Below are 26,818 nucleotides of genomic sequence, written 5' to 3'. Positions count from 1 at the left end.
GTTAGAGGCTAATATTTGATAACAGAATTCTGTGGTGAATTTTGAATAAGAAAAGTCTTAACAATAGGAAAAATAATAAAATGACCTCTGTAATCTATTACCTTTTCCTGTGTGGTGTTCCTTAAAACTGATTCATGACTACTTTGGATCTGTTGGGCTAGTTGCTGTGTGAACCATCACCCTACTTTGTTTTTCTTTTTCATCTGTCTGTCTGTGATTTGGATATTTTAGCCAGAAGAAGTATTCCTGTGCCATACCCACAATTTTGTTTATTACTTTATGATCAACACCTTACCACCTTTGAAAACTGTTTCTTAAAATAATGACTGTTGGCCCAGTGTTGCAGTGCAGCAGGTAAAACTGCCCCCGTGATGCCAGCATCCTATAGGGCGCCACTTTGTGTCCTGGCTGCCTCACTTCTGATCCAGCTCCCTGATAACGACCTGGGAAAAGCAACAGAAGATGGTCTAGGTGTTTTGGCCTGACATCCACGTGGGAGACCTGGAAAAAGCCCCTGGCTCCTGGCTTCGGATTGACACAGCTCCGACCGTTGCGGCCAATTGGGGAGTGAACCATCGGATGGAAGACTTCTCTCTCTCTACCCCTCCTCTCTCTGTGTAACTCTGACTTTCAAATAAATAAATAAATCTTTAAAAAAAAGAACTTGAATTTTCTTCTAAAGGTAAAGGAATTTTACAAACCAGCAATTGAATTTTGGTTGTTATGATAGTGATTTTTGTAAGCTTTTCATTTAAAAAAATTTTAAATGTTTATTTATTTATTTGAAAAGCAGAACAACAGAGAGAAAGGGAGAGACAGAGAAAGAGGGATCTTACATCTGATGGTTCCTTCCTCAACCTCTAGGGCTGGCCCAGGCCAAAGCTAGGAACCTGGGACTCCCACGTGGTGGCTGGGGTCCATGTACTCGGGCCATCTTCGGCCGCTTTCCCAGGCACATTAGCAGGGAACGGGATTGGAAGTGGAGCAACTGAGACTCGAACCCACAATCACATGGGATGCCAGTGTCACAGCAGCATAACCTACTGTGCCACAACTCCAGCCCCAGGCTTTTCATTTTTATATTAAATTATTCTACTTAAACATAAGTGTCCTATTTTGAGTATATATGTGCTATGTCCAAAGCATATTATGATGTGCAGTGGGAATTTATAAAGATGTATATCAATATACATTTTGTCAGTGATGGCTCCAAAATGCTTTTGGCTGACTAGTACATTGTGATGTCTTGAGTTTTTCAAGGATCATCATGAACTTCTTAATTACAGCCTTGACATACTATAAGCTATAATGATGCTTAAAAAATTCATATTCATATGTGTTTTTAGGAGCCATTCCTTGTCTTTGAGTTTTCAGTGGCTGTTTCTATCTGGACTTGCTGTCTTCCACATGTTTGATCTGTGTTGCACTGGTTCTTAACAGTGCTATCACAGTCATGCTACTACTGGGCAAGCTAATACCATGAAGAATTAGCACATTGGGTGGATTTAGGTTCTCGTTTATAGTGAATGGAAGATAAGTGTTTAAAAATCTTTATGATATACCTGCAGGAATTGTTTTGTGGAGATGTATTGGCTTTGTATATACGTAATAAAGCATCATTTATAAATTTTCAGTATTTGTGACCTTGGAAGTCCATGGCCGGCTTTGTGCTATTGCGTCACTAGGTGGAGATGTAGCATTGTTTGGTGGTGTAGCCAAAGCAAAAGGAATGAGTCTTGATTTCTTTTTTCAAAGGTACTTTCCAGATATTCGATGATGTTTATTATATCCAAGAAAAATTGTAAACTAAGTATAATGTTTAATTTTAACTCTTTTTTTCAGGGTTGAAATTCAGTCTTACTTTCATGTCTGCTTTCACACTGATCAACTCAACATTTTTTTTTTCTCCTCTTACCGCTGTTTCTCCTTTGCTATTCCTCAGTATTTCATCTTGTCAGAGTTATTCTAAGGTACCTATTTTTGGTTCTTTGTAGTGTTTAAATTCTAAAAATATAATAAAATCAATTTTTACTCTGAGGTCAAATATATAAAATTGTAATCTGGCAGCAGTATGAGATAAGTGAGTCAAAACTCATAGTCTGAACAGTGTCCTGATCCTATCTTTGTATTACTTTAGGTTAATCATGTCATATTTTTAACATATTAAATTCTGGAGAGCTTATTATTCCCCTTTTCTTTGTTCCTTTTGTTCTTTTTCTGTCCTCTTTAATCTTAACAAGATCTGTTCTATGCACAGTATCGATATGGGGAATATTTAAAAAAAAATACAAGCCTGTCTCCAAAGAGCTGATACCCAGTTGAGAATGTTGCAAATGTGTCCATGAATCATTTTAATATAACCTGGGTCTCTGTTCTTTAGAAAGTATAAAGGTAAAACTTAAAAAAAAATTCTTGTTTTCAGAAGCAGTCTTACAGTTCCTTAAGTGTTTAAATGTAGACTTACTGTGATGTAATCCAGCAGTTTTCCACCGCGAGATATATATCTAAGAGAAATGAAAGCACATGTTCACCCAACAAGTTGGACATGAATGTTCACGGCAGCATTATTCCTAGTAGCCAAACAGTGGAAGCATTCCAGGTGTCTTATCAGGTGATGAAAGGATAAAGAAAAGTTGGTATATTTGTACAGTGGAATATTATACAGCAACAAAAAGGAGCCAAATACTGATTCATGCTATTTTATATCTATCTATCTATCTATCTATCTATCTATCTATTGAAAACATTAAGTGAATGAAGCCAGTCACAATAGACCATATATTATATGATTTCATTTATATGACATGTCCAGAATAGCAAATCTGTAGAGACCAGGAAGACCTGTGGTTGCCTAGGGCTGGGTAGAGGGGAGTGACTGCTAATCAGTGTGAGCCTCTTTTCATAGTGATAAAAATGTTGTTAACTAAATGGTGGTGAGGGTTGCACAACTTGGCAAATGTACTAAAAGCCACTGAGTTGTGTGTGCAGTCTAAATTGGTGAATTGTATGGTATAAGAATTACATCTTAATAAAGTTTTTAAAGTACATTATAAAAAAGTTGAAGATCTGTCAGGCCTAGTAATATTCATTAACCATCATCTGTGCAGGTGCTATACTGAGTTCTGTGCAAATTACCACACAAGTGGAAGACACAGATCCTGACCTCAGATTATTTACAGGTCAGGGGAGAAGGCACACGTGCAATGTGTCATGATGTATTTTTGTTTTCTGACTCTGTTGCCTGTCTTTTGAGCCTCCTGCATTCCCTCTTCCAGCTTTTTCTGTATTGTACTTCAGAATCTCCAATTGTTCGTTTCATAACCTAACTTTTAAAAACACTTGGAAATGAATTATACCCTTTCTCCTTTCAAAAGAGAACTGTTGTTCCTCCGTCTTTGATAGTATCAGTCCCAACCTGTTACCTTTAACTTTAAAGGATGTTTTAAAGCAGTAGTGGTGTTACTAATAACTGAAATTGCATGACTCACAGAAACCATTCATTCAGCAAATTCTTACTGATGTTTCATTTACAAATAGCGCCATCAAACCATAAGGCTGCTAGCATTGTTTAGAAAATTACAACAAATATATTTTTGCTACAAGTTTATTAGGTTGTGTGGCATTCAAAAGCATAGTCTTGAATTCATAGACTTCCATGAAAAATAACTTGTAGGGTTATTTAAACAATTGTGTGCTTGGTATGGGGCTAGCTAGCTGTATTGTCCATCTATTCTAATATTTTGACATGGTTGTGGTCATTAAAACTTTAAGGAAATAGAAATTTGCTTTAATTACATTAATTCTATTAAAGCCAAAAAGACTATTTTTTAGGAGATGCAGTCAATGAATTCTAAGTCCATTAATTTAGGCAGTTTGTTTAATACGTGTGTGTGTGTGTGTACACATCCATGTGCACTATGCCTATATTGTTAGTGCAGCAGCTTAACCTTCTGTTTTCTTTGCAGATGCATATGAGACAGCCAAGATGCTTTGTGAACAATATTACTTGGTAGCTCCAGAACTGGAAGTTGAAGAATTCAATGGTAAAGGAAAAATAATTTTAACTCTAAATTCCATGAAGCTAACCAAAAAACTGATTATACCTGAGTTTTATTTCACTGATAACATAGATCTATGCTGCCTTTTCGTCTTTTATCTCTTGAGAAACTTTGTGCAAACCTTTGATCAAACAGGTGTACTGTTGTAGAGAGATGTTGTATGGAAATTTGAATGTATTAGACTTCAACATTCTTGGAACAGAAGTAATCAAGGTAGAAAATGCACAAGGGAGGTAGGTTTTGAGGTACAAGGGGTTAGGCTTCTGCTTGGAACACCTACATCCCATATTGAAGTGCCAGTTTGAGTCTCAGCCACTCCTTTTTTTTTTTTAAGAATTATTTATTTATTTATTTGAAAGGCAGAGTTACAGAGAGGCAGAGAGAGGTCTTCCATCCGCTGGTTCACTTCCTAGAGGCCCACTGATCTGAAGTCAGGAACCAGGAGCTTCTTCCAGGTCTCCCACACAGGCGCAGGGACCCAAGGACTTGGGCCATCTTCTACTGCTTTCCCAGGCCATGGCAGAGAGCTGGATTGGAAGTGGAACAGCCAGGACTCGAACTGGCACCCACATGGGATGCTGCAGCTTTACCTGCTACTCCACAGCACCAGCCCCTCAGCTACTCTACTTCTGATTCAGCTTCTTATTAATGCACCTGGGAAGGCAGCAGATGATGGCCCAAGTACCTGGGTCACTGAGACCCACAAGGGAGAGACCTGGATGGAATTCTGGACTCCTGGCTTCAGCCTGGCCCAGCCCTGGCTGTTGTGAGGATTTAGGGAGTGAACCAGTGGATGCAAGATCTCTCTGTCTCTCTTTCTCTCTCCCCCATCTCTCATCACTCTGTATTTCACATAAATAAATAAAATAAATATTGTCAAAAATACACAAATATATAAATAGAGAGTTCTCAAAATAACAAAAGCAAGCAGTCAGTGAATATGAAAGCAATGCAAACACCATCAAAGAGAAATGCCATTTTTCTCATTCAAGATGACAGCGAGCACAATATTTTAATACTTTGTGCTCAGAAAAATACTCTTACCAGCACATGTATTTCATTTATATGTTTAAATTGGTATAGCCTTTCTTAGAAATGCTAACAATGTCCTTTCTCTTTGGCCAAGTAAATTAAATTAATCATAGTCATGCTCTTTGGTTCAGTAAATTAAGCTTTAGAAAAATTATAATAGAGATGTGCACAGATTATGTACAACACAAATGATCATAGTTTTCTTACAGAGAAAAGCTAGTAAGAAAAAAACCATTTTCCATAATAGAGGATTTTTAAAATGAATTGTGGTATACCCATAAGATAGAATACTACACAACTATTGAGAATAATGCTTTACAACAATAATGTATGGAAAACATTGAATTTTGTAAGAGATTTAATTTATTTATTTGAAAGGCAAAGTGACAGAGAAAGAAGGAGACAGAGAAAGAGATCTTCCATCCACTGGTTCACTCCCCAGATAGCCACAAAGGTCGAGGCTGGGCCAGGCCAAAGCCAGGAGCCTGAAACTCCATCCTGGTCTCCTATGTGGATGTGTTGGCAGAGGTCCAGTAACTTGGGCCACTTCTGCTGCTTTCCCAGGAGTATTAGCAGGGATCTGGATTGGAAGCTGAGCAGCCAGGACTTGAACTGGCCCCTGATACATGACGTTGGCATTGGAGGTGGTGACTTAACCTATGACTCCACAGTGCTGGCCAAAAAGTTGGAATTTTTAAAAAAGATTTATTTATTTATGTATTTATTTGAAAGGCAAAGTTAGAGATTGAGAGAGAGGTAGAGAGAAATAGTCCATCCGCTGTTTCACTCCCCAGATGGTTTCAGTGGTCAGAGCTGGAGTGATTCAAAGCCACGATCTTTTTCTGGGTCTTCCACATGAGTGCAGGGACCCAAGTACTTGTGTCATATATATTTTTTAATTTTTATTTATTTTATTTGAAAGTCAGAGTTACACACAGAGAAAAGAAGAGACAGAGAGAGAGAAAGGTCTTCCTTCCATAATTGGCCACAACGGCCAGAGCTGTGCTGATCTGAAGCCAGGAGTTTCCTCCGGGTCTTCCCATGCGGGTGCAGGGGCCCAAGGACTTGGGCCATCTTCTACTGCTTTCCCAGGCCATAGCAGAGAGCTGGATCAGAAGTGGAGCAGCCGAGACTCAAACTGGCACCCATATGGGATGCCGGCACTACAGGCAACGGCCTCACCCGATGTGCCACAACGCTGGCCCCGGTTTATCTTCAGCTGCTGTTCCAGGCACATAAGCAGGGAGCTGGATCAGAAGTGGAATAGCTGGGACTTGAACTGGCACCCATATGGGATGCCAGTGCTGCAGGTGGTGGCTTTCCCCCATTATGCCACAGCACTGGTCCCCAAAGTTGAATTTTTTTAAGCACAAGATATACAAGTTTGTGATAGTACAAATTTATTGGAAAATATTTAGAAATATTTCATACTACCAAAATACAAACAACAGCTCTCTGTATAGTAGAGTTATAGTTGATTTTTATATTTATCATATGGTTCTGTATTTACTTTTTGTTACTTTTGGTTACTTTTGTATTTTATTTGTAAATTACAAAGGAAACATGTACATTGTAAAAACACAAATACGGAAATGTGAGTAAAAAGTGAAAATCCCTGCCACTCTCTCAGTCCCATATAAAGCTTTATTTTTTACATAAATGGGATTGAAACTATACATGTCTTGTGACTTTGTTTTTATACTGCAGCCTGAAGATCTTTAAATATATTAATGTTGCTCAGAGATTACCCCTGGTGTAGATAACCATGATTTAACCATTTCCCTGTGGGCTTACACATAGGATTTCTAATTTTCCCATATTGTGTATCATGACCAATGAAAGTGTGTGTGTGTGTGTGTGTAGAATGGGAAAAGTTGTGAATATGTGGAAGCATTTCTTTTTGTTTATTTATTTATTTGAGAGGCAGAGTTAAACACACACACGCAGGAGAGACAGAGAGCTTCCATCTGCTGGTTTATTCCTTAAATGGCTACAACCACTGGGGCGGGGCCAGGCTGAAGCCAGGAGCCAGGAGCTTCTTCTGGATCTCCCATGTGGGTACAGGTGCCCAAGCACTTGGAGCACGTTCTGTTGCTTTCCCAGATGCATCAACAGGGAGCTGGATCGGAAGTGGAGTAGCCATGACTTGAATTGATACCCATATGGGATGCTGGCATTTTGGACAATGGCTTCACCCATTATGCTACAACACTGCCCATCTCCCCTTTTTAATTTAGGAAATATTTCTATAGGTTAGATCCCTAAATGTGGAATGACTGACTCTTGTTTTTAAAAAATTTATTTAGTTTAAAGACATAGAGAGAGGCAGACACAGAGATATCTTCTATCCACTGGTTGGTTCACTGTCCAAAGCTTGCAACAGCTGGTGCTGGGCCAAGCTGAAACCAGAAGTCTGGAATTCAGTCTGGGTCTCCCGCAAAGGTGCCAGGTACCCAAGCAGTTGGGTAGTCACTTGGTACCTCCCAGAGTGCACATTAGCAAGAAGCTGGATCAGAAGTGGAGACAATACTCGAGACCAGGGACTCCTATACAGGATGAGAGCACCCCAAGCAGTGTCTTAACTGCTGTGCCAAATGTCTACCCCAGTTACTGAGTATTAAGTTGTGGGCATTTACAATCAAATTTAAAAACCAAATTTCCTCTCAAAAAATACCAAAAGTTTTTTCTCTTAGAATGATAGCAAAAAGGTAGCCTTCACATTTGTACTAGGAGCTCTGATCCATGAGCCGCTTTCAGAGTCTAGTTTCCCTGAGAAGAGTTGTGTTCCCATTTGGCATAAATACACAACCAGAACTCAGTGGACTTGGCTTGAATATTCCACTTTAGAAGCATCTTAATCTTCTTGCCAGCTCTTCCTACTGGCCATGCAGGGCCTGACCTAACCATGCAAGTGTGTGTCTGTCAAGCCTGTTCTTGCTGTCCCAGGCCAGTTGTGTCAGCACGTTCCTTCCCAGCAAGGCACCCAATATGACAGAAGCTTTGCAGCTATTTTTGGTGGTATCTCATGAGTGCTTTAAGCCCCCTTTTTGTCATTGTCATATTTGTAAAAAAGATTTTTATTTATTTATTTGAAAGGTCAAGTTACAGAGTGAGAGAGTGTGTGAGAGAGAAATATCTACCATCTGCTGGTTGACTCCTGAAATGGCACAATGGCCAGGCCTTGACCAGGTCAAAGCCAGGAGCCAGGAGTTCATCCAACTCTCCCATATGTCTGGTCAGGGCTCAAGCACTTAGACCATATTCTGCTGCTTTTCTCATGCCATTAGCAGTGAGCTGGATCAGAAGTGAAGCAGCCTGGACTTGAACCAGTGTCCATATGGGATCACAGGTGGCAGGTTCACCCACAATGCCAGGCCTTATGTCACATATTGAAGTTCCCTTTCCCATCACTGAGATAAGTGTTGGTAGTTATAGGTAGCCTCTGGATTCCTGTTGCTTTGGGGAATGTAGTTATGAGTTCTGTTTGTTATTCCTTGAACTTCAAAGCCCTTTGTCCGAACGATGAAGGGAGTGCTTTAGTTCTCAGAAGTTCCGTATTAGAGCCATAGGCTGGATGCTGATCCTGAACATCTTACATAGATTCTTTTGCTTTACAATGAGACAGCATGTGTGTCCCACAGTGACAGCTGATTCAGGTTAGTGTAGGGAGGAGTCGGATCCAGATGCACGTAGATCCAGAGCTTGTCTGATGGAGGACAGCATCCCCTTGCAGGATGCTTTCGGTCCACACTGAGTGCCTTTCATAACAGGGTGCTGCCACTTGCTGCTCTACCTTCAGCAAGGCCACAGTTAACCCCAAACGACAATTTGTTGCTACCTAAAGATCTAGGTTCTGTTTCTTTCACGTTTTATATTTTGTGTCTGCATTTGGTTTTTTGTTCTCCCTTTCCCTTGTAGAGCCCCAAGAGAATAGTAACTGGGACTACCTGGAATGCCATCAGGATTGTGCATTGTTAGTATAATTCTGACTGTAGGGGGCAAGCTGACATTAATTTCCTTCGTTGTCCTTTCCTTAGCACATTTGACAGATACCATCTGACTAGCCAGGTGCCATCTGACTAGCCATCTGTGGCAACCCGTGGTCAGTTTTTCCGAAGGCAGGAAACAGTTTCATCACACTTGTGCATATTCTCTTGCTTTTCTTATTCAGTTGCCAAAATATTAAGCAAATAAACATTTTCCTTACCTTTTTTTATTCGTGGTAGACAGCATGATTTAGCAGGAAAGTGTGAGCTCACCAGATAGTGGAAATCCTGGATCTGACACTTCTGCAGCGGAGGCTTTGAACAAATCACTTCGCCTCTGCAGCGCTCAGCTTCCTCATCTGTGAGCTCACCTTGCTGGGCAGTGCAAGGAGAGTGTCGCTAGGGCCTTAAATATTGCATCGGAAACATACTGAATACTTCCTAAAGGGTGGCTACTGGGAGTCAGTGCTGTCACCACTTGCATGTTTTCACCATTTCTCCATTAGTCATTCCTGTCGAGAGGACACTTCGTAGCTTTGGATTTGGTGGGAAACGTAAACATTTTAATTTCTATATGTATATTTTGTTTTTAAAGGGCTCACAGAAAAGGTGTGTGTCTTTCCTGGCATCTTTGACCTCTGGTGTCTCCATATAGGAAACTTGTATGCATATTTTCAGTAAAGTTTTCTATATAGTGGAATAGCTATTACTGATTGCTCTGTCAGCACTATAGAAATTAATGTTTAATAATGCTAAAACCAAGATTTATGGACTACTTACTATATGGAAGGCTCTGTGTATACCAACTCATCACCATTATCCCACTTAATATTTCTGTTCAACCAGTGAGATACATACTGTATTCATTTCAGAAATGGAACCCTGAGCCCAGATGGGTTAATATCTCTTAAAATAGCTATCCAATGCCAAAGTCTGGACTTGAACCCAGTGGGACTTTGAACCATACCATATGCCTGTTTCTCATAGCCTTCTCCATTGACTTTGGGTATAAATGAACCACTTTAAGTGTACTGCTGTATCTTAAATGCATTTTTTCCTGCTTAGCTTTCAGGGTTTTTTTTCCCATTCAGTTAGAAGAACCATCTGAGAATAAAATTCCTTTAGTCTATGTACAGTACTATTGGTATTTATGCTGTTTCAACTAATGGTATTTGGAACAGTGGCTGTGCCAAACAGACTTTTATTTTTTGAATCTTGAGCATGAAAAAGATGAACCATTTTTCCTTTTGGCTTTTAAAAATGTACTCTTAAGTGGAAAATTCATATTCCATTTGTGTTTTATTTCAAAAAGTCAACAGACGTCTATTAAGCACCCACTAGTTAATAACTATTAGATACAGGATTAGCGAAGAGGGCAAAAACATTTGATGTGGTTTTAAAAGGAAGGAAAGAAATCTAAAGTGTAATGTTTCCAAAGAAAAGTGCAAGTAATTGAGCAAGCCCTTAAATGGCTCCTAGAGAATGTTGTTTGAACTTTTAAAAAAAAATCTGTAAAAGGCATTTTCACTTTCTTGAGATTTGGAGCGAAATGTTAAATTCTGAAGATTGTATATGTACATAATAATACCTTTTGGTAAGAGCTAGACTAAGCACACAGCTTGCTCCACAGGCTCCATTCAAATGGCAGCAGATGGGGCTGGCGCTATGGTGTAGCGGGTAAAGCCACTGCCTGCGGTGCCGGCATCCCACATGGGCACCAGTTTGAGTCCTGGCCACTCCACTTCTGATCCAGCTCTCTGCTATGGCCTGGGAAAGCCAATGCAAGATGGGCCAAGTCCTTGGGCCCCTGCACCCGCATGGGAGGCCAGGAAGAAGCTCCTGGCTCCTGGCTCCTGGCTTAGGATCGGCGCAGCTCTGGCCATTGCAGCCATTTGGGAAGTGACCAGTGGATGGAAGACACTTCTCTCTCTCTCTCTCTCTCTCTCTCCCTCCCTCCCTCCCTCCCTTCCTCCCTCTCTCTTTCTCTCTCTGTGTGTGTGTCTCTGCCTCTCTGTAACTCTGCTTTTCAAATAAATACATAAATCTTTTTTAAAAATGACAGTAAGGGAATCCAAAGGAAAACAACCAGGGAAACCAGAGGTCATTCATCAGTGGACCATTGCCTTACTCCATTCAGGCTACCATGACAAAAATACCAGAGACTGGTGGCTTAAACAACAGACACAGATGTCTGACAGTTCTGGAGGTTGAGAAATCAAGTTCAAGGTGCACACAGATTTGGTGTCAGGTGAGAGCCCGCTTTAGTGGTTCATAGACAACTTCTCTTGGCATCCTCACGTGGAAGAAGGACTGAGGCAGCTCTTGAGGTCTCTTTTATGAGGTTTCCAGTCTCATGATCTGATCACCTCCCCAAGACCTTACCTCCTAATAACCATCACTTTAGGGATTGGTTTCCAATGTACAAATTTTGGGGGGACACAGTCCATAACAACCATTAATCTCAAATCCTGAAGGACAGTCACTGGGTTGAAGTGTGCTGGTTAATGAGACAGAGCAGAGGCAGCCACACAGCAGGAGGCTGCAGCAGGGATGGCGACCAGTTCGCTGAGGGTTGTCCTGGAGGGACCCTAGGAGCAGTGCTGAGAGTGAAAACAGAAAGCCACGTGGTTGGGGTTAACTGAAGGTGTGATCTAAGGAAGAGCATAGAGGGATGAGAGCGAGAGCAATATGACTCTGGCTAGGCTCTGCCAGCTGATAGCCAAATAATACTACTTTGTTCAAGGACAGTCTGAGAAGAGCTGAGGTTGTTCATATTTGAGTTGTTGTGTCAGTGTAAATCTCTCTTCATTTGAACATTCGGAAGCCCCTCTGATCAGAGGCTGGCTGACAACCTGCTCCTCCAAAAAGCCAGTTAGAAAGTCTTAAAAAGGTCCAGAGATCTTCAGGTCAACCTTCCCATTTAGGGGAGAGCCCCAGGGGGGAATGAGAACTAGCTGCCGTGAATGATGAATGGTACAACCAAGCTATATCAGACTTTGGTCAAAAAGTGAGCAGCATGAATGAAACCTAACTGGCTTTAAACTTAGCAGCAGTGCTGTTATTGCCAGGAGCCCCTTCCAAATTCTGAGAGAAAATGATTTCAAATCCTGAATCCTATATCTAGCCAAGCCTTCAATTGAGTCAAAGGTGTAAGCATTGAGAAATGCGTCTTCCATGCTCATTTCCATGACGTAGACTTCTGACTGACGTGGTGGGAGGAGAAACAACTTTAGGGTGATGGCAGTGTAGAATTTTGGCAATCTGTTCTAATTTGCAAAATCTATGAAAAATGGCCTGGATACCATGCAATAGAATAAGAAGCTGGAAGATCTAAATGATATGGTAAAGGAAGCAGGCTTCTTGTCCAGATACCCAAAAGGAGGTGTAGAAACTCCAAGAAAAATACAAAACTGTGAAAAAGATGTAGACTAAATATGAAGCAACCCAAGAGGGTAGCATGATACTGAGCAGTTGCTATGATTTGAATGTGGTTTGCTCAGGAGTGGGTCATGTGCAGGAGGCTTGGCTCCTAGTGTGTGGTGTTAAGAGATGATGGAACCTTTATGAGATAGAGTGTAATGGAAGGTGGTTAGGTCATTGGGTGGGGCCAGCCTCGGAAGGGATTGATGTAGTTCTTGTGAGACTCTGGTTAGGTCTCGTGAGAGTAGGTGCTTATAATGCAAGTCAGTCCCATGCTTGTCCCCCCCTCATGCAGCTGTTGCCCTTTCTGCTCCATTTTGTTCTAATGTAGCCAGAGGGGTCTTCACTAGAGTCCAAACAGATGGGGCCGCCTGATCTTAGACTTCCAACCTCCAAAACTGTAAGCTAAATGAACTTTTTTTATTTTACAAAGTACCAAACCTCAGGCATTTTGTTATAGCAGTAGGAAACAGACAAAAACAAAGAATACAAGGGTACTTTAAAGTAATTTTGAGTACAAAAATTTTCAAAAATCCATGCATATGAGGGGGTCTTCAGAAAGTTCATGGGAAATATATATGAAAGAACTATGCTTAGACTTCACCATCTTTTCTTGTACCAAAAGAGACTTATCTTTTGAATTCCATTTTTCCATTAACATTTTGAAGTACCCTAATATAAAGAGAATTCATTTCACCTTAGGGCTGAAAATATTCTCCTCCTAGTGAAACCTGAGTCTTCAGACTCTTAAGGAAGGGAATGTTGTCCAGGTGTACTGTTGTGATCAAAATTTGCATAGCTATAATGTCAACAATACTATTGATTTTCAAGTTTGTTAAAAGATTGTATAGGCAACATACAGAACAGTTAATTAGGGTTACAGAAAAGAATGTAAATGTGAGGGAGCTTCAAAAGATGCATAGAAACTCACCTTATTTTTTTAACTGATTTTTTTCTATGAATTTTCTGAAGCCACCTCATTACAGTCCAAAAGACTATAGCAGACATAGTAAAGTGGCTGCATCTGGGTTTAGACTGAGGGGTGAGGTGGGAAGGATGGAGGACTTTTGCTTTTCTTTTTTAAAAAAAGAAATTTTTAAAAATTTTAAGTTAAAAAAAATATTTGATCCCATTTTGGGTGGGTTTTTAGCTTAGTAGTTAAGATGCCTGTGTCCCATATTGTATTATCTGGGTTCAATCCCTGGCTCTAGCTCCTAACTCTAGCTATGGTGATGTCTTAAGTTACTGGATTTGTGCCACCCACTTGGAAGACTTGGGTATAGTTCCCAGTTTCTGGCTTTGGCTCTGGCCCAGTTCTGGCAATAGTGAGAATTTGGAGAGTGAATCAATGGATGAGGGCTCTCTCTTTGACTCTGCCTTTCAAATAAATTTCAAAAAATCATTAAAAAATATAAAGTTGGAGGCTGGCATTGAGGCATAGCAGGTAAAGTTACCACCTGCATTTCTAGCATCCCATATGGGCACTGGGTCGTGTCCTGGCTGCTGCAATCCAGCTCCCTGCTAATGTACCTAGGAAAAGCAGCAGAAGATGGCCCAAGTGCCTGGGACACTGCCACCCATGTGGGAGACTCAGATGAAGCTCCTGGCTTCACCCTGGCTCAGCGTTGGGCATTGTGGCCATCTGTGGAGTAAATCAGTAGATGAAAGATATTCTTTCTCTCTCTTTCAAATAAATAAGTAAATCTTTAAAAAAAAATTGAAACCATTTGCATACACTACTAGGTAGTTCTTAAAATAATTGATAGTCAGAGTTCCCCAATCAGCATCAAAAGCCCCTGCTTCAGCTGTCCAGTTTTTGTGTATCATCCGTCACACAGCCACTCCACAGCCTGTTTGCTCACCTGTAAACTGTACCACCCAGCCTCTGCAGCATGAAGTACTGTTAGGAGTATTCCACTGGGTAATGTGTGGGAAGGCCCTTTAAAGTGCTAAGAAACAAAGTTTAACTCTAGTTTACAGTGTTTTACTTTGTTGTATGAGCTGGTGAGGTTGAAATGCTAATGTGGGTGAGTGTGTCTGCTTCTGCTTGGGACTATTCATGTAGCTTCCGTCTCTTAAGTGATTTGGGGTTGTGAGGAGGAGAGAGGACTAAATTTTTGAGCAGCTGATCTCTACCCCATGCTCTTGCTAGTGTTTGATGTGGGCTCCAGTATCCCTCAAACTTTCCTCAGAAGATCCCTGATGTGAGGAGAAAGGACTGTAGGTCTCCAGGAGTTTAGTTGCTACCTGCTAGCAGCAGAAGCTATGAGAACCTTACGTTCTCCTCAGCAATATGCCTTCCTTGTCTTAATTTAGCAACATGTTACACTGGTGGCTGTACATTCTCCCTGCTGACCAGTTGGGTCAGTGGCAGGGGTGTCCTCCACTTTGAAGAACACAAAGTGACATTTGGATGTCTCATGTAGTGCTTGGAATATTATGACATAGGTTGTACTGTGCTCATCTAAGCGTCAGAGAAACTGAGTGATTTGTCCAAGGCCACATAGCTGGTAAGGGAACGAGGTAGTTTTCACCCCAGGTTTGTTTGAATCCAAAGCATGCACTTTTGCTCAGCACTGCCTTTAGCGGTGGGAAGCTCAGTTAGCCTTTTCTCAAGCTGTTTTCTGAACCTGGAAAGTACAATGCAAACATCATTCTTTACTTTGCTAGTTTGGGTCCTTATTCATTGATGGTTTTGTCTCTTTTCAGCCAAAGCACCAGACAAACCTATTCAGGTAGTTTATGTGCCCTCACATCTGTTTCACATGCTATTTGAGTTGTTCAAGGTAAGTGGAATTTAAAAACATGGAAAGAAGTCTTGATTTTAAATTACTTTGATTCAGGGCATAATGGATTCATTAGATTAGCATAAGAAAAAGATTTTGCATAACCATTTAAAAATTCTATTTCTGATATCCTGTGGGTTCTATAATTTGTACACTGTGAGATGAAAACTTGCTGTGTGCAGTATACTTTTTGTGAATATTAGTACATATTGATTTTCAAACTTAATTGTACTGTAGTGACTTTATGTAAAATACGTAACTGTTTTTCCTTCAGTTATGAGATTAGAGATGCTTTTTAGTTTCCAAACCTGGCAAAGGCTTTATGGGTCATAGCCAGATAAAAATAAAACATTTATACCTCTGAACATTAACTGTATAGATGCATTAGTAATTGTTCCAATCCTGAGAGATCCTGTAATCCTTTTGCATATTTGAGTCAAGTCAGAAGATCTGACAGAGGCAGCTGAGAAAGATGTGATGGGCTGGTCCAAAAAGGACAAAAGGAAAAAAAAGAACTCTTCTGAATTTTCTACTGAAAGCTGTTGTTTTTGTTAACTGGTAGCTATTGACATTTACTGTAGCAATACTATAGGCACAAGGCTTTTGAGTTAAACATTTGATTTCTTCCCATGTGTAAAACACTAAATTGAACACATGAAAAAATCAATTATGCTGATTTGCTTCCAAAAATTAGAATGTTACTGACATAACCGTGAAAGGTTGAGATGGGCCTTCAATTTTGAGCTTGCACTTCAATAGCTGTGGCTTTTTCAGAATTTCTTTTTAACTGATATTTCTTCTACTTATATTTCAGCCAAATGGTTAATTTTTGTGGGAAGCGTGAATCCTTTGAGTTTTTCTGCTTTCCTTAGAGGAAAGGTGATCTATAAATGCAGACTGATAAATAGGATTTAAAGTGCACAAATTAGCCCCTGCAGCCTCATTACTTGGGATAAAAAAATTCCTCTGGGTTGAGTGACTTACATACCCTGAAGCAAGAAAAAAAGATAAAAGAAGGAAATGAAGAAAAATAAATATTTAGCAAGTTGGTTGGGACTAAAACTAAATGAAAAATAAAGTATCAGGATTTTTTCCTTGATCTGAACACATGTTCAATAGCTAAGCTTTTTTAAAAAAAATTTTTATTTTATTTAAAAGGCAGAGAGCCAGAGTGCAAGAGAGAGAAAAGAGAGAAGCAGAGAACTAGTGAGCGAGCATGGCGGGAGGAGTGAGTGAGTGGGAGTGAGCCTCTATCCCCTGGATCACTCCCCAGATTCCCTCAACAGTCAGGACTGGGCCAAGCTAAAGCCAGAAACCTGGAACGCACTCCAGGTCTTCCATGTGGGTGGCAGGGACCCAAGTACTTGAACCATCACCTACTGCCTCCCAGTGTGCACATCAGCAGGAAACTGGATTGCACATAGATCCAGGCCTCAAACCAGGCACTGTGATATGTGAAGTAGGCATTCCAAGTAGCATCTTAACCATTAGACTTAATGCCCACACATAGCTAAGCTTTTAAGAGGGAAAGAAATGCCACAAAAATCCAGCTGATATTTGCTTCACAGAGGAATTATTGTATGTAAGTAATGTTGTGCTTATTTCTTTTTTAAAATTGTAGTTTAAAAGTCAGTGAGTGGTTTGATTAAAAAGAAATGTCTTCTTCTAGAATTCAATGAGAGCAACGGTGGAACTCTATGAAGACAGAAAAGAGGGCTACCCTGCTGTTAAAACCCTTGTTACTTTGGGTAAAGAAGATTTATCCATTAAGGTAGCTGTTTTATTTGCATGCATTCTTTTTTATTATTTATATAAGATGAACAAATTTCATGTGTTTTATATATATATAGATTTAGGAGCATGGTGATACTTCCTACCTTACCCTCCCTCCTGCCCATACCCCCTCCCTCCTCCTTCCTTTATTATTCTTTCTTTTAATTTTTGCAATGACAGACATTGAGTTTATTTTATAATCATAGCTTAACCCTCCACTATGTAAAGAATTCAACAAATACTAAGAAGGAAAAAAACTTTTTCAACAGTAGAGGCAAAGGCTGTAAACGATAATCGAATCTCAAAATGTCAGTTTCACTCATATATATTTTTTGTAGTCTATTAGTTACCACAGATTAGGGAACACATATGGTATTTGTCTTTTGGGGACTAGCTTATTTCACTAAGTATAATGGTTTCCAGTTGCATGCATTTTGTTGCAAAAGACAGGGTTCTGTTCTTTTTTTATAGCTGAGTAGTAACTCCATAGTGTATAATATACACCACATTTTCTTCATCCAGTCATCGGTTGATGGACATCTGGGTTAATTCCATATTATAGCTATTGTGAATTGAGCTGTAGTAAACATGGGAGTAACAGATAACTCTTTCATATGCTGATTTAATTTTTTTGGGTAAATTCCCAAGAGTGGAATTGCTAGGTCATATGACATGGTAGATCTGTTTTCAGATTTACGAGGACTCTCCATAACATCTTCCACAATGGCTATACTAGTTTACATTCCTACCAACAGTGTATTAGGGTACCTTTTCCTCCACATCCTTGCCATCTTTTATTGCTTTTTAAATTTCTGTTTGATTTTATTTCTGCCATTCTAACTAGGTTTAGGTTTCACCTCATTGTGGTGTTGATTTGCATTTTTCTGATGGTTAGTGATCCTGAGCATTTTTTCATGCGTCTGTTGAATTTCCTCTTTTGAAAAATGCTTGTTCATATCCTTTGCCCATTTACTAACTGGATTATTTGTTTTGTTGTTGTTGAGTTTCTTGAGTGCTATTTATAGATTCTGGATATTAAACCTTTCTCAGTTGCATAGTTTGCAAACATTCCTCCCCATTCTTTTGGTTGCCTCTTCACTTTGTTGAGTGTTTCCTTTGCAGTGCAGAAGCCTCTTAGCTTGATGTAATCCCATTTGTCTATTTTTGCTTTGATTGCCTGTGGTTTTGGGGTCTTTTCCAAGAAGTCTTTGCCTATGCCAATGTCTTGCAGTTTACATAATGTTTTCCTTTAGTAATTTGATGGTATCAGGTCATAGATTTAGATCTTGATTCATTGAGTTGATTTTTTTTGTATAAGGTATAAGGTAGAGGTCTTGTTTCATACTTCTGCACTTGGAGATCCAATTTTTCCAGCAGCATTTGTTGAAGAGACTTTCCTTTCTCCAGGGATTAATTTCAGCTCATTTGTGAAAAATCAGTTGGTTATAGATGTGTGGATTGATTGCTGAAGTTTCTCTTCCATTGCATTGGTCTACATGTTTATTTTTTGCCGGTACCAGGCTGTTTTGATTATAACTGCCCTGTACTATGTTTTGAAATTTAGTATTGTGTTGCCTCTGGCTTTGTTTTTATTGTTTAAGATTGCTTTATCTATTCTGGGTCTCTTATATTTCCATATTAATTTTCTCATCATTTTTCTAGATCTAGATAAATGTGTCATTGGTATTTTGTTTGAGGTCACATTGTAAATTGTTTTGGGTAGTTTCAAATTTTTGATTATATTAATTCTTCCAAACCATGAATGTTGAAGATCTTTCCATTCTTTCAAAAAGATTTATTTTATCTATTTGAAAGGCAGAAATACAGAAAGAGAGAGAGAGAGAGAAGAGAAGAGGAGAGGAGAGGGGAGGGGAGGGGAGGGGAGGGGAGGAGAGGGGAGGAGAGAGGAAAGGAGAGGAGAGATCAGATCTTTGATCTGCCAGTTTACTCCCCAAATGGCCGCAATGGCTGGGACCGGGCCAGGCAGAAACCAAAAGCAAGAGGCTTCTTCCAGATCTCCTATGTGGGAACAGGGGCCCAAGCATTTCGGCCATCTTCCATTGCTTTCCAAGGTGCATTAACAGAGAGTTGGATCACAAGTGGAGCAGCTGGGATTTGAACTGGTGCCCACAGGGGAAGCGGGCACTGGAGGTGGAGATTTAATCTTGTATGCCACAGCACCAGCCCCACATTTTCCCATTTTTGTGTTTTCTTTTTTATTTCTTTAATATTTTGTAATTAATTGTAGGAATCTTTCACCTCTTTGATTAAACTTATTTCAAGGTATTTAAATTTTTTGTAGCTATTGTGAATGAGACTGATTTTACAAGTTTTTTCTCATCCATGGCATTGTCTGTGTATACAAAGGCTATTGATTTTTCTTTGTTGATTTTATATCCTGGAACTTTACCAAACTCTCTTATTAGTTCACACAGCCTCTTTGGTGGAGTCTTTTGGTTCCTACCACCCCACCCATACTCCCATCCCTCTTCCACCACCCTCTCTTATCTCGACTCTTATTTTTTACTGAGATCTATTTTCAATTGACTTTATACACATATGTTTAACTCTATGTTAAGTAAAGAATTCAACAAATAATATGAAAAAAAAAACTGTTCAACAGTCAAGAAAAGGGCTGTTTAAGTCAGTGCTTCTCTTTTTTTTTATTATTTATTTGACAGAGTTAGACAGTGAAAGAGAGAGACAGAGAGAAAGGTCTTCCTTCCTTTGGTTCACCCCCCCAAATGGCTGCTACAGCCAGAGCTACACTGATCTGAAGCCAGGAGCCAGGTGTTTCCTCCTGGTTTCCCATGCATGTGCAGGGGCCCAAGCACCTGGGCCATCCTCCAATGCCTTCCCAAGCCATAGCAGAGAGCTGGACTGGAAGAGGAGCAACCGGGACTAGAACCCCGTGCCCATATGGGATGCTGGTGCCACAGGGAGAGGATTAACCAAGTGAGCCATGGTGCCATCCCCAAGTCATTGCTTCTCAAAGTGTCAATTTCACTTCTACAGATTTCCTTCTAGGTGCTCAATTAGTTATCACAGGTCAGGGAGAACATATGGTTTTTGTCCCTTTGGGACTGGCTTATTTCACTAACTATGATGTTTTCCAGATTCATTCACTTTGTTGCAAATGACTAGATTTCATTTTTTACAGCTGTCTAGTATTCCGTGGTATATGTATCCCATACTTTCCTTATCCAGTCTTCAGTTGACAAACATTTGGGTTGATTTCATGTCTTAGCTATTGTGAATTGAACTTCAATAAACATGGGGGTGCAGATAACACTTTTATTTGCTGTTTTCATTTCCCTTGGGTAAATTCCCAGAAGTGGGATGGCTGGGTCATGTGGTAGTACTATTTTCAGATTTCTGAGGTACCTCCATACTGTCTTCCATAGTGGCTTTACCAGTTTACATTCCCACCAACAGTGGATTAGGGTACTGTTTTCCCGACATCCTTGCCGACATTTGTTGTTTGTTAATTTCTGTATGATAGCCATTCTAACTGGGGTGAGGTGAAACTTCATTGTGGTTTTGATTTGCATTTCCTTGATGGCTAGTGATCCTGAGCATTTTTCATTTGTCTGTTGGCCATTTGGATTTCCTCTTTTGAAAAATGTCTGTTTAAGTCCTTTGCCCATTTCTTAACTGGGTTGTTTGTTTTGTTGTTGAGTTTCTGGAAATCCTTATATATTATGGATATTAATATTTTATCAGCTGCATAGTTTGCAAATAATTTCTCCCATTCTGTCAATTGCCTCTTCATTTTACTGAGTGTTTCTTTTGTAGTACAGCAGCTTGTTAATTTGATGTAATCCCATTTGTTAATTCTGGCTTTGATTGCTTATGCCTGTGGGTTTTTTTTTTTCCTATGCCAATGTCTTTCAGGGTTTCCCCAGTGTTTGCTAATGATTTGATGGTATTGGGTCATAGATTTAGGTCTTTAATCCATTTTGAATGCATTTTTGTGTAAGGTGTAGGGTAGGGGTCTTGTTTCATACTTCTGCATGTGGAAATCCAGTTTTCCCAGAACCATTTGTTGAAGAGACTGTCCTTGCTATAGGAATTGGTTTTAGCTCCTTGGTCAAATATCAGTTGGTTATAGATGCCTAGATTGATTTCTGGTGTTCCTATTCAGTTCCGTTGGTCTATCCATCTGTTTTTGTACCAGTACCAGGCTGTTTTGATTATAACTGCCCTGTAGTATGTCTTGAAATCTGGTATTATGATGCCTCTGGTTTTATCTTTGTTGTATAAGATTGCTTTAGCTATTCGAAGTCTTTGGTGTTTCCATATGAATTTCAGCATTATTTTTTCTGTATCTGAGAATAATGTCCTTGGTATTTTGACTGATGTCACATTGAATCTGTAAATTGCTTTCGGAATAATGGACATTTTTATGTTATTGATTCTTCCAATCCATGAACATGGAAGATTTTTCCCATTTTTTAAATATTTTCCTCTATTTCTTTCTTTAATGTTTTTGATTCTCATCATAGAGATCTTTGACATCCTTGGTTAAATTAATTCCAAGGTATTTGATTTTTTGTAGCTATTGTGAATGGGATTTATCTTAGAAGTTCTTTCTCAGCCGTGCCATTGTCTGTATAAACAAAGACTATTGATTTTCATTTATTGATTTTATATCCTGCTACTTTACAAAGCTCTTCTATGAGTTCCAATAGTCTCTTAGTGGAGTCTTTTGGATCCCCTATATACATAATTGTGTCATCTGCGAATAGGGTTAGTTTGATTTTCTCCTTCCCAATTTGTATCCCTTTGATTTCTATCTCTTGCCTAATGGCTCTGGCTAAAGCTTCCAAGACTGTATTGAATAGAATTGGTGAGAGTTGGCATCCTTGTCTGGTTCCATATCTTAGGGGGAATGCTTTCAGCTTTTCCCCATTCAGTAGGATGCTGGCTGTGGGTTTTTCATAGATTGCCTTGATTTTTTTAAGAGATGTTTCTTCTATATCCAATTTGCTTAGAGCTTTCATCATGAAAGGGTGTTATATTTTATCAAATGCTTTCTCTACATCTATTGAGATAATCATATGTTTTTTCTTCTGTTTATTAATGTGATGTATCACATTGATTGATTTGCAAATATTGAACCATCTGTGGATACCAGGGATAAATCCCACTTGGTCTGGGTGAATGATCTTTCTGAAGTGTTGTTTTATTTAACTGGCTAGAATTTTGTTGAGAATTTTTGCATTTCTGTTCATCAGGAAAATTGATCTGTAGTTCTCTTTCTCTGTTGCTTCTTTTTCAGGTTTAGGAATTAAGGTGACGCTGGCTTCATAGAAAGAATTTGAGAGGATTCCCTCACTTTCAGTTGTTTTTAATAGCTTGAGAAGAATTGGAATTAGTTCTTTAAATGTCTAGTAGAACTCAGTAGTGAAGCCATCTGGTCCTGGGCTTTTCTTTGTTGGGAGAGTCTTTATTACTGATTCAATTTCTGTCTTGGTTATGAGTCTGTTTAGGGGATGTCTTCATGGCTCAATTTAGGTAGGTTGTATGTGTCCAGCAATCTATCTGTTTGTTCCAATTTCCTGGTTTGTTGACATACAGCTCTTTGTAGTAATTTCTGATGATTCTTTTTATTTCTGTGGTGTCTGTTGTTAAATTTCTGTACTTTTATTAATTTGGGTATTCTCTCTGTTTTTTTGTTTTTCTTTTCTTTTTTTTTTTTTTGGTTGGGCCACTGGTGTGTCAATTTTGTTTGTTTGTTTGATTTTTCAAAAAACCAGCTCTTCGTTTTGCTGATCTTTTGGATTGTTCTTTGGATTTCAATTTTGTTTATTTCTTCTTTAATTTTAATTATTTCTTTTCTCTTACTAGTTTTGGGTTTGATTTGCTGTTGTTTTTCTACATACTTGAGATGATTTGATAGCTCATTTATTTCTTACCTTTTAAGTTTCTTGATGTGGGCACCAGTTGCTTTAAACTTTCCTCTTAACACTGCTTTTGCTGTATCCCATAAGTTTTGATATGTTGTATTGTCTTCATTTGTTTCCAGAAATTTTTTTTTTATTTCGCTTGTTTGCTTCTATGACCCACTGTTCATTCAAGAGCATGTTGTTCAGTCTCCATGTATTTGCATAGGTTCTAGAGGTTCCTAAGTTGCTGATTTCCAGCTTCATTGTATTGTGGTCAAAGCTGCATGGGGTTATTTTGGTTTTTTTAAATTTGATCGGACTTGCTTCATGGCCTAGCATGTGGTCAGTCCTAGAGAGATTCCATCAATGCTGAGAAGAATGTTTATTCTGTAGCTGTAGGATGGAAAGTTCTGTAGGTATCTCTTAGGTCCATTTGGTGTTTTTTTTTCTTTTTTTTTTTCCTTTGGTCTTTAGTGTCAATTAAATCTGTTTTTTCCTTGCTGCTTTTCTGTCTGGTTGATCTGTCCATTGCTGAAAGTGGGGTATGAAGTCCCTCATTACTATTGTATTTGAGTCTGTGTCTGCCTTTAGATCCCTTAACATTTCTTTTAAATAGCCAGGTGCCCTGTAATTAGTTGCATATATGTTTATAATAGTTAGACCTTCCTGTTGAATTGATCCCTTAATCATTACATAGTGCCCTTCTTTGTCTCTTTCAACAGTTTTTGTGTTCAAGTCTACTTGTCTGATATTGAAATGACTACAAAAGCCCTTTTTTGGTTTCTGTTAGCATGGAATATCTCTTTACATCCTTTCACTTTCAGTCTGCGTGCATCCTTGTTGATGAGAAGTGTTTGTTGTAGGCAGCAAATAGATTGGTTCTTTAATCCATTCAGCCAGTCTGTGTCTTTATAACTGGAGAGTTGAGGCCATTTACATTAACTGTGACTATTGATAAGTAACGACTTTGCTCTGCCATTTTTCCATAAACATTCCTGTTGTTTACTTTGGATTTCCTTTGTATCTTTCCTGCGAGATTTTCTTTCTTTACCTTCTTTATATTGATGACCACATTTCTGTGTGTAGCACATCCATAAGCATCTTTTGCAAGGCTGCATGGATGGTGACAGATTCTTTCAATTTCTGTTTGTTATGGAAGGTCTTTATTTCACCTTCACTCGTAATAAGAGTTTTTCAGGGTACAGTATCTTTTGTTGACAGTTTTCTTCTCTTAAGACTTGGAATATATCTCGCCATTCTTTCCTAGCCTGTAGGATTTCTGATGAGAAATCCACTGTGAGTCTAACTGGAATCCTATGAAAGTAATCTGGCGTTTCTCTCAGGTACATTTTTAAATATTTATTTTTTTTGCTCTGGGGAGTTTGATTACAATGTGTCTTGGTGAATATCTTTTCTGGTCATGTCTATTAGGAGTTTTATGTGCTTCCTGTACTTGGATGTCCCTTTCTTCAAATTAGTGAAGTTTTTTGTTATTATTTCACTAAAAAGGCCTTCTAAGCCTTACTCTATTTTCATGCCTTCAGCAACTCCTAGAACCTGTATGTTGGGTCTTTTTATAGTATCCTGTAGATTCCCAACAGTGTTTCTTAGCTTTCAAATTTCTTCCTCTTGTTTTTGGTCTGACTGTATAATTTCCTGTGCTTTGTGTTCTAAGTCAGATATTCATACTTCTACTTCATTGATTCTGTTGTGAAGGCTTTCCACTGCATTTTTTATATGTCCTAGTGAAGTCTTCATTTCCAAGGTTTTATTTTAATTTCCCTTTAAGATCTCAATTTCGCAAGAGAAATTTTCTTTCATGTCACGTATGTATTTCATTAGTTCATGCATTTATTTCTGATTATTTCTAAGTAATCCTCTGATAAATTTTTTTAATTCCATTTCTGGCATTTCTTCAGTCTCTTCATCCTCACAGTCTAGTATTGAAATGTTTTGCTTTTTTTTTTTTGACAGGCAGAGTGGACAGTGAGAGAGAGACAGAGAGAAAGCTCTTCCTTGGCCGTTGGTTCACCCTCCAATGGCCGCCACGGTAGGCGCGCTGCGGCTGGCACACCGTGCTGATCCGATGGCAGGAGCCAGGTGCTTCTCCTGGTCTCCCATGGGGTGCAGGGCCCAAGCACTTGGGCCATCCTCCACTGCACTCCCTGGCCACAGCAGAGAGCTGGCCTGGAAGAGGGGCAACCGGGACAGGATCGGTGCCCTGACCGGGACTAGAACCCGGTGTGCCGGTGCCGCAAGGCGGAGGATTAGCCTGTTGAGCCATGGCGCCGGCCCTCCCCCATAGTAATTTCTATACATTGAGAAATCTGAGGGAAGCAAATAAAACTGACATATTTTGTCTTGTTGCTAAGTACAGTCATGCGCTGCCTAATGATGTTTTGGTTCACAATGGACCACATGTATCATGGTGATCCTGTAAGATTCTGTAGCCTATTGAGGTGGTAGCCATTGTATTTTGCGTGAGTGTGCTCTATAATGGTCACACTATGATGAAATCCCTAACGAAGCATTTCTCAGAACTTTTCCTTGTCATTAAGTAATGCATGACTGTACTGTGCTGGATTCTTAGCTTGTCACCTCACTTAGACTTCATTAGAATCCCGTTATACAGGGAGCTGAGCAAGATCTCAAACCCAAGCCTATCAGATCCTGCTGTATTACTCTGCCTGCTTTGTTGTACACTGTTCCCAAAGGAGCCAAACTTCATTGAGAGTTCAAAGCCCTTGTGTCTTCTAGAGTACTCTGTTTAATGAGCTTATGGCTGACTCCTAGGTACAGATTGACTTATTTTTAAATTATTTGTAACATTTTGTACACTGCAGATAAGTGACCTAGGTGGTGGAGTCCCACTTCGAAAAATAGATCGCCTTTTTAACTACATGTATTCAACGGCTCCTAGACCCAGCCTGGAACCCACAAGAGCTGCCCCTTTGGTAAGCATCCTACACTGCTGCACGAAGGAAAGATCATTTACCTGGAGAGGGGCTCTATTTAGTGGAGGGAAAGAGCTTCCCACCTCCCCAGGTTGCGGCAATAGCCTTGCTGAATTAGAATGTTCCTGTGTGGTTTGGAGGAGGGGCAATTTTTTTCCTTTGGCTCCTTTCATTATGATTGCTTTGAACTTAGATTTCTTCTCCACTTTGTGTCTGAGAAGTACTCTGAGTTGAGTGCCTCACTTCCAGATACAGAGGAAAAGCATTTCACGGTGGAGCTCCATTTACTACCTTCTGCTGCCCTTAGATGGGGTGGATTCTCCCAGTGGGTGGCCCAAAGGCCAGGTGCAGGGTGTAGGGCTAAAGCTTGTTCCTGGGTACTCCTCAAGGCCCAAGTAACCCAGGGCCTTTGATTCTCCACTGTCAAATTTGTTTATATAATTAAAGCATTCAATTATGAAAACACTCAATTTTTTATTTTTTATAACATAAGCATGAAACATATAGGTGGTACATGCATTTTCAGAGCCCTTTCTGTCACACTCTGGAAATAACCTTCAGCCCTATTAAGGCAGGGAGAAAAAGCTTCTGGTTACCATGGTAGCATTTAGACCCTGGTAGGGCCACACTTTCTTCCCCCTGCTGAGTGTTTCTAATTGACAAACAACAATTGAACCCTTTGTCATTAAACACAGCAACATACCTATCAGTCTGCAATACCATTCAGGGTATAAATTAAGTTTCATTTTAAAGGCCTACCTGACTGATAACCACATAAGATTGTATTTTATTTGTATGAATAAAATCAAATGCTCGGCATCATTTATTTGAGACAGAGTTTGTTAACTCAGCATGCTGAAAACAGGGGAAGTCCTTTATACAGGAGTCAAGACAATTCGTGAACAGTTTGGAAAGGCATTG

General features: G+C 39.5%; 1 protein-coding gene across 1 annotated transcript in view; it reads left to right on the top strand.

The window, feature by feature from the left end:
• The window catches only part of PDK3 (pyruvate dehydrogenase kinase 3), a 99,737-nt gene that overhangs the window by 51,286 nt on the left and 21,633 nt on the right, over positions 1–26,818 (top strand). Inside the window, exons 6-9 of the mRNA XM_062184397.1 lie at positions 3,966–4,043; positions 15,206–15,282; positions 16,952–17,053; positions 25,787–25,897. Coding sequence (XP_062040381.1) covers positions 3,966–4,043; positions 15,206–15,282; positions 16,952–17,053; positions 25,787–25,897 — 368 coding nt within the window. The remainder of the gene's footprint in view (positions 1–3,965; positions 4,044–15,205; positions 15,283–16,951; positions 17,054–25,786; positions 25,898–26,818) is intronic.

Source organism: Lepus europaeus, chromosome X (assembly GCF_033115175.1).
Source record: "Lepus europaeus isolate LE1 chromosome X, mLepTim1.pri, whole genome shotgun sequence".
Classification (NCBI taxonomy): Eukaryota; Metazoa; Chordata; class Mammalia; order Lagomorpha; family Leporidae; genus Lepus; species Lepus europaeus.
This window is presented reverse-complemented; position numbering and strand designations above follow the sequence as displayed.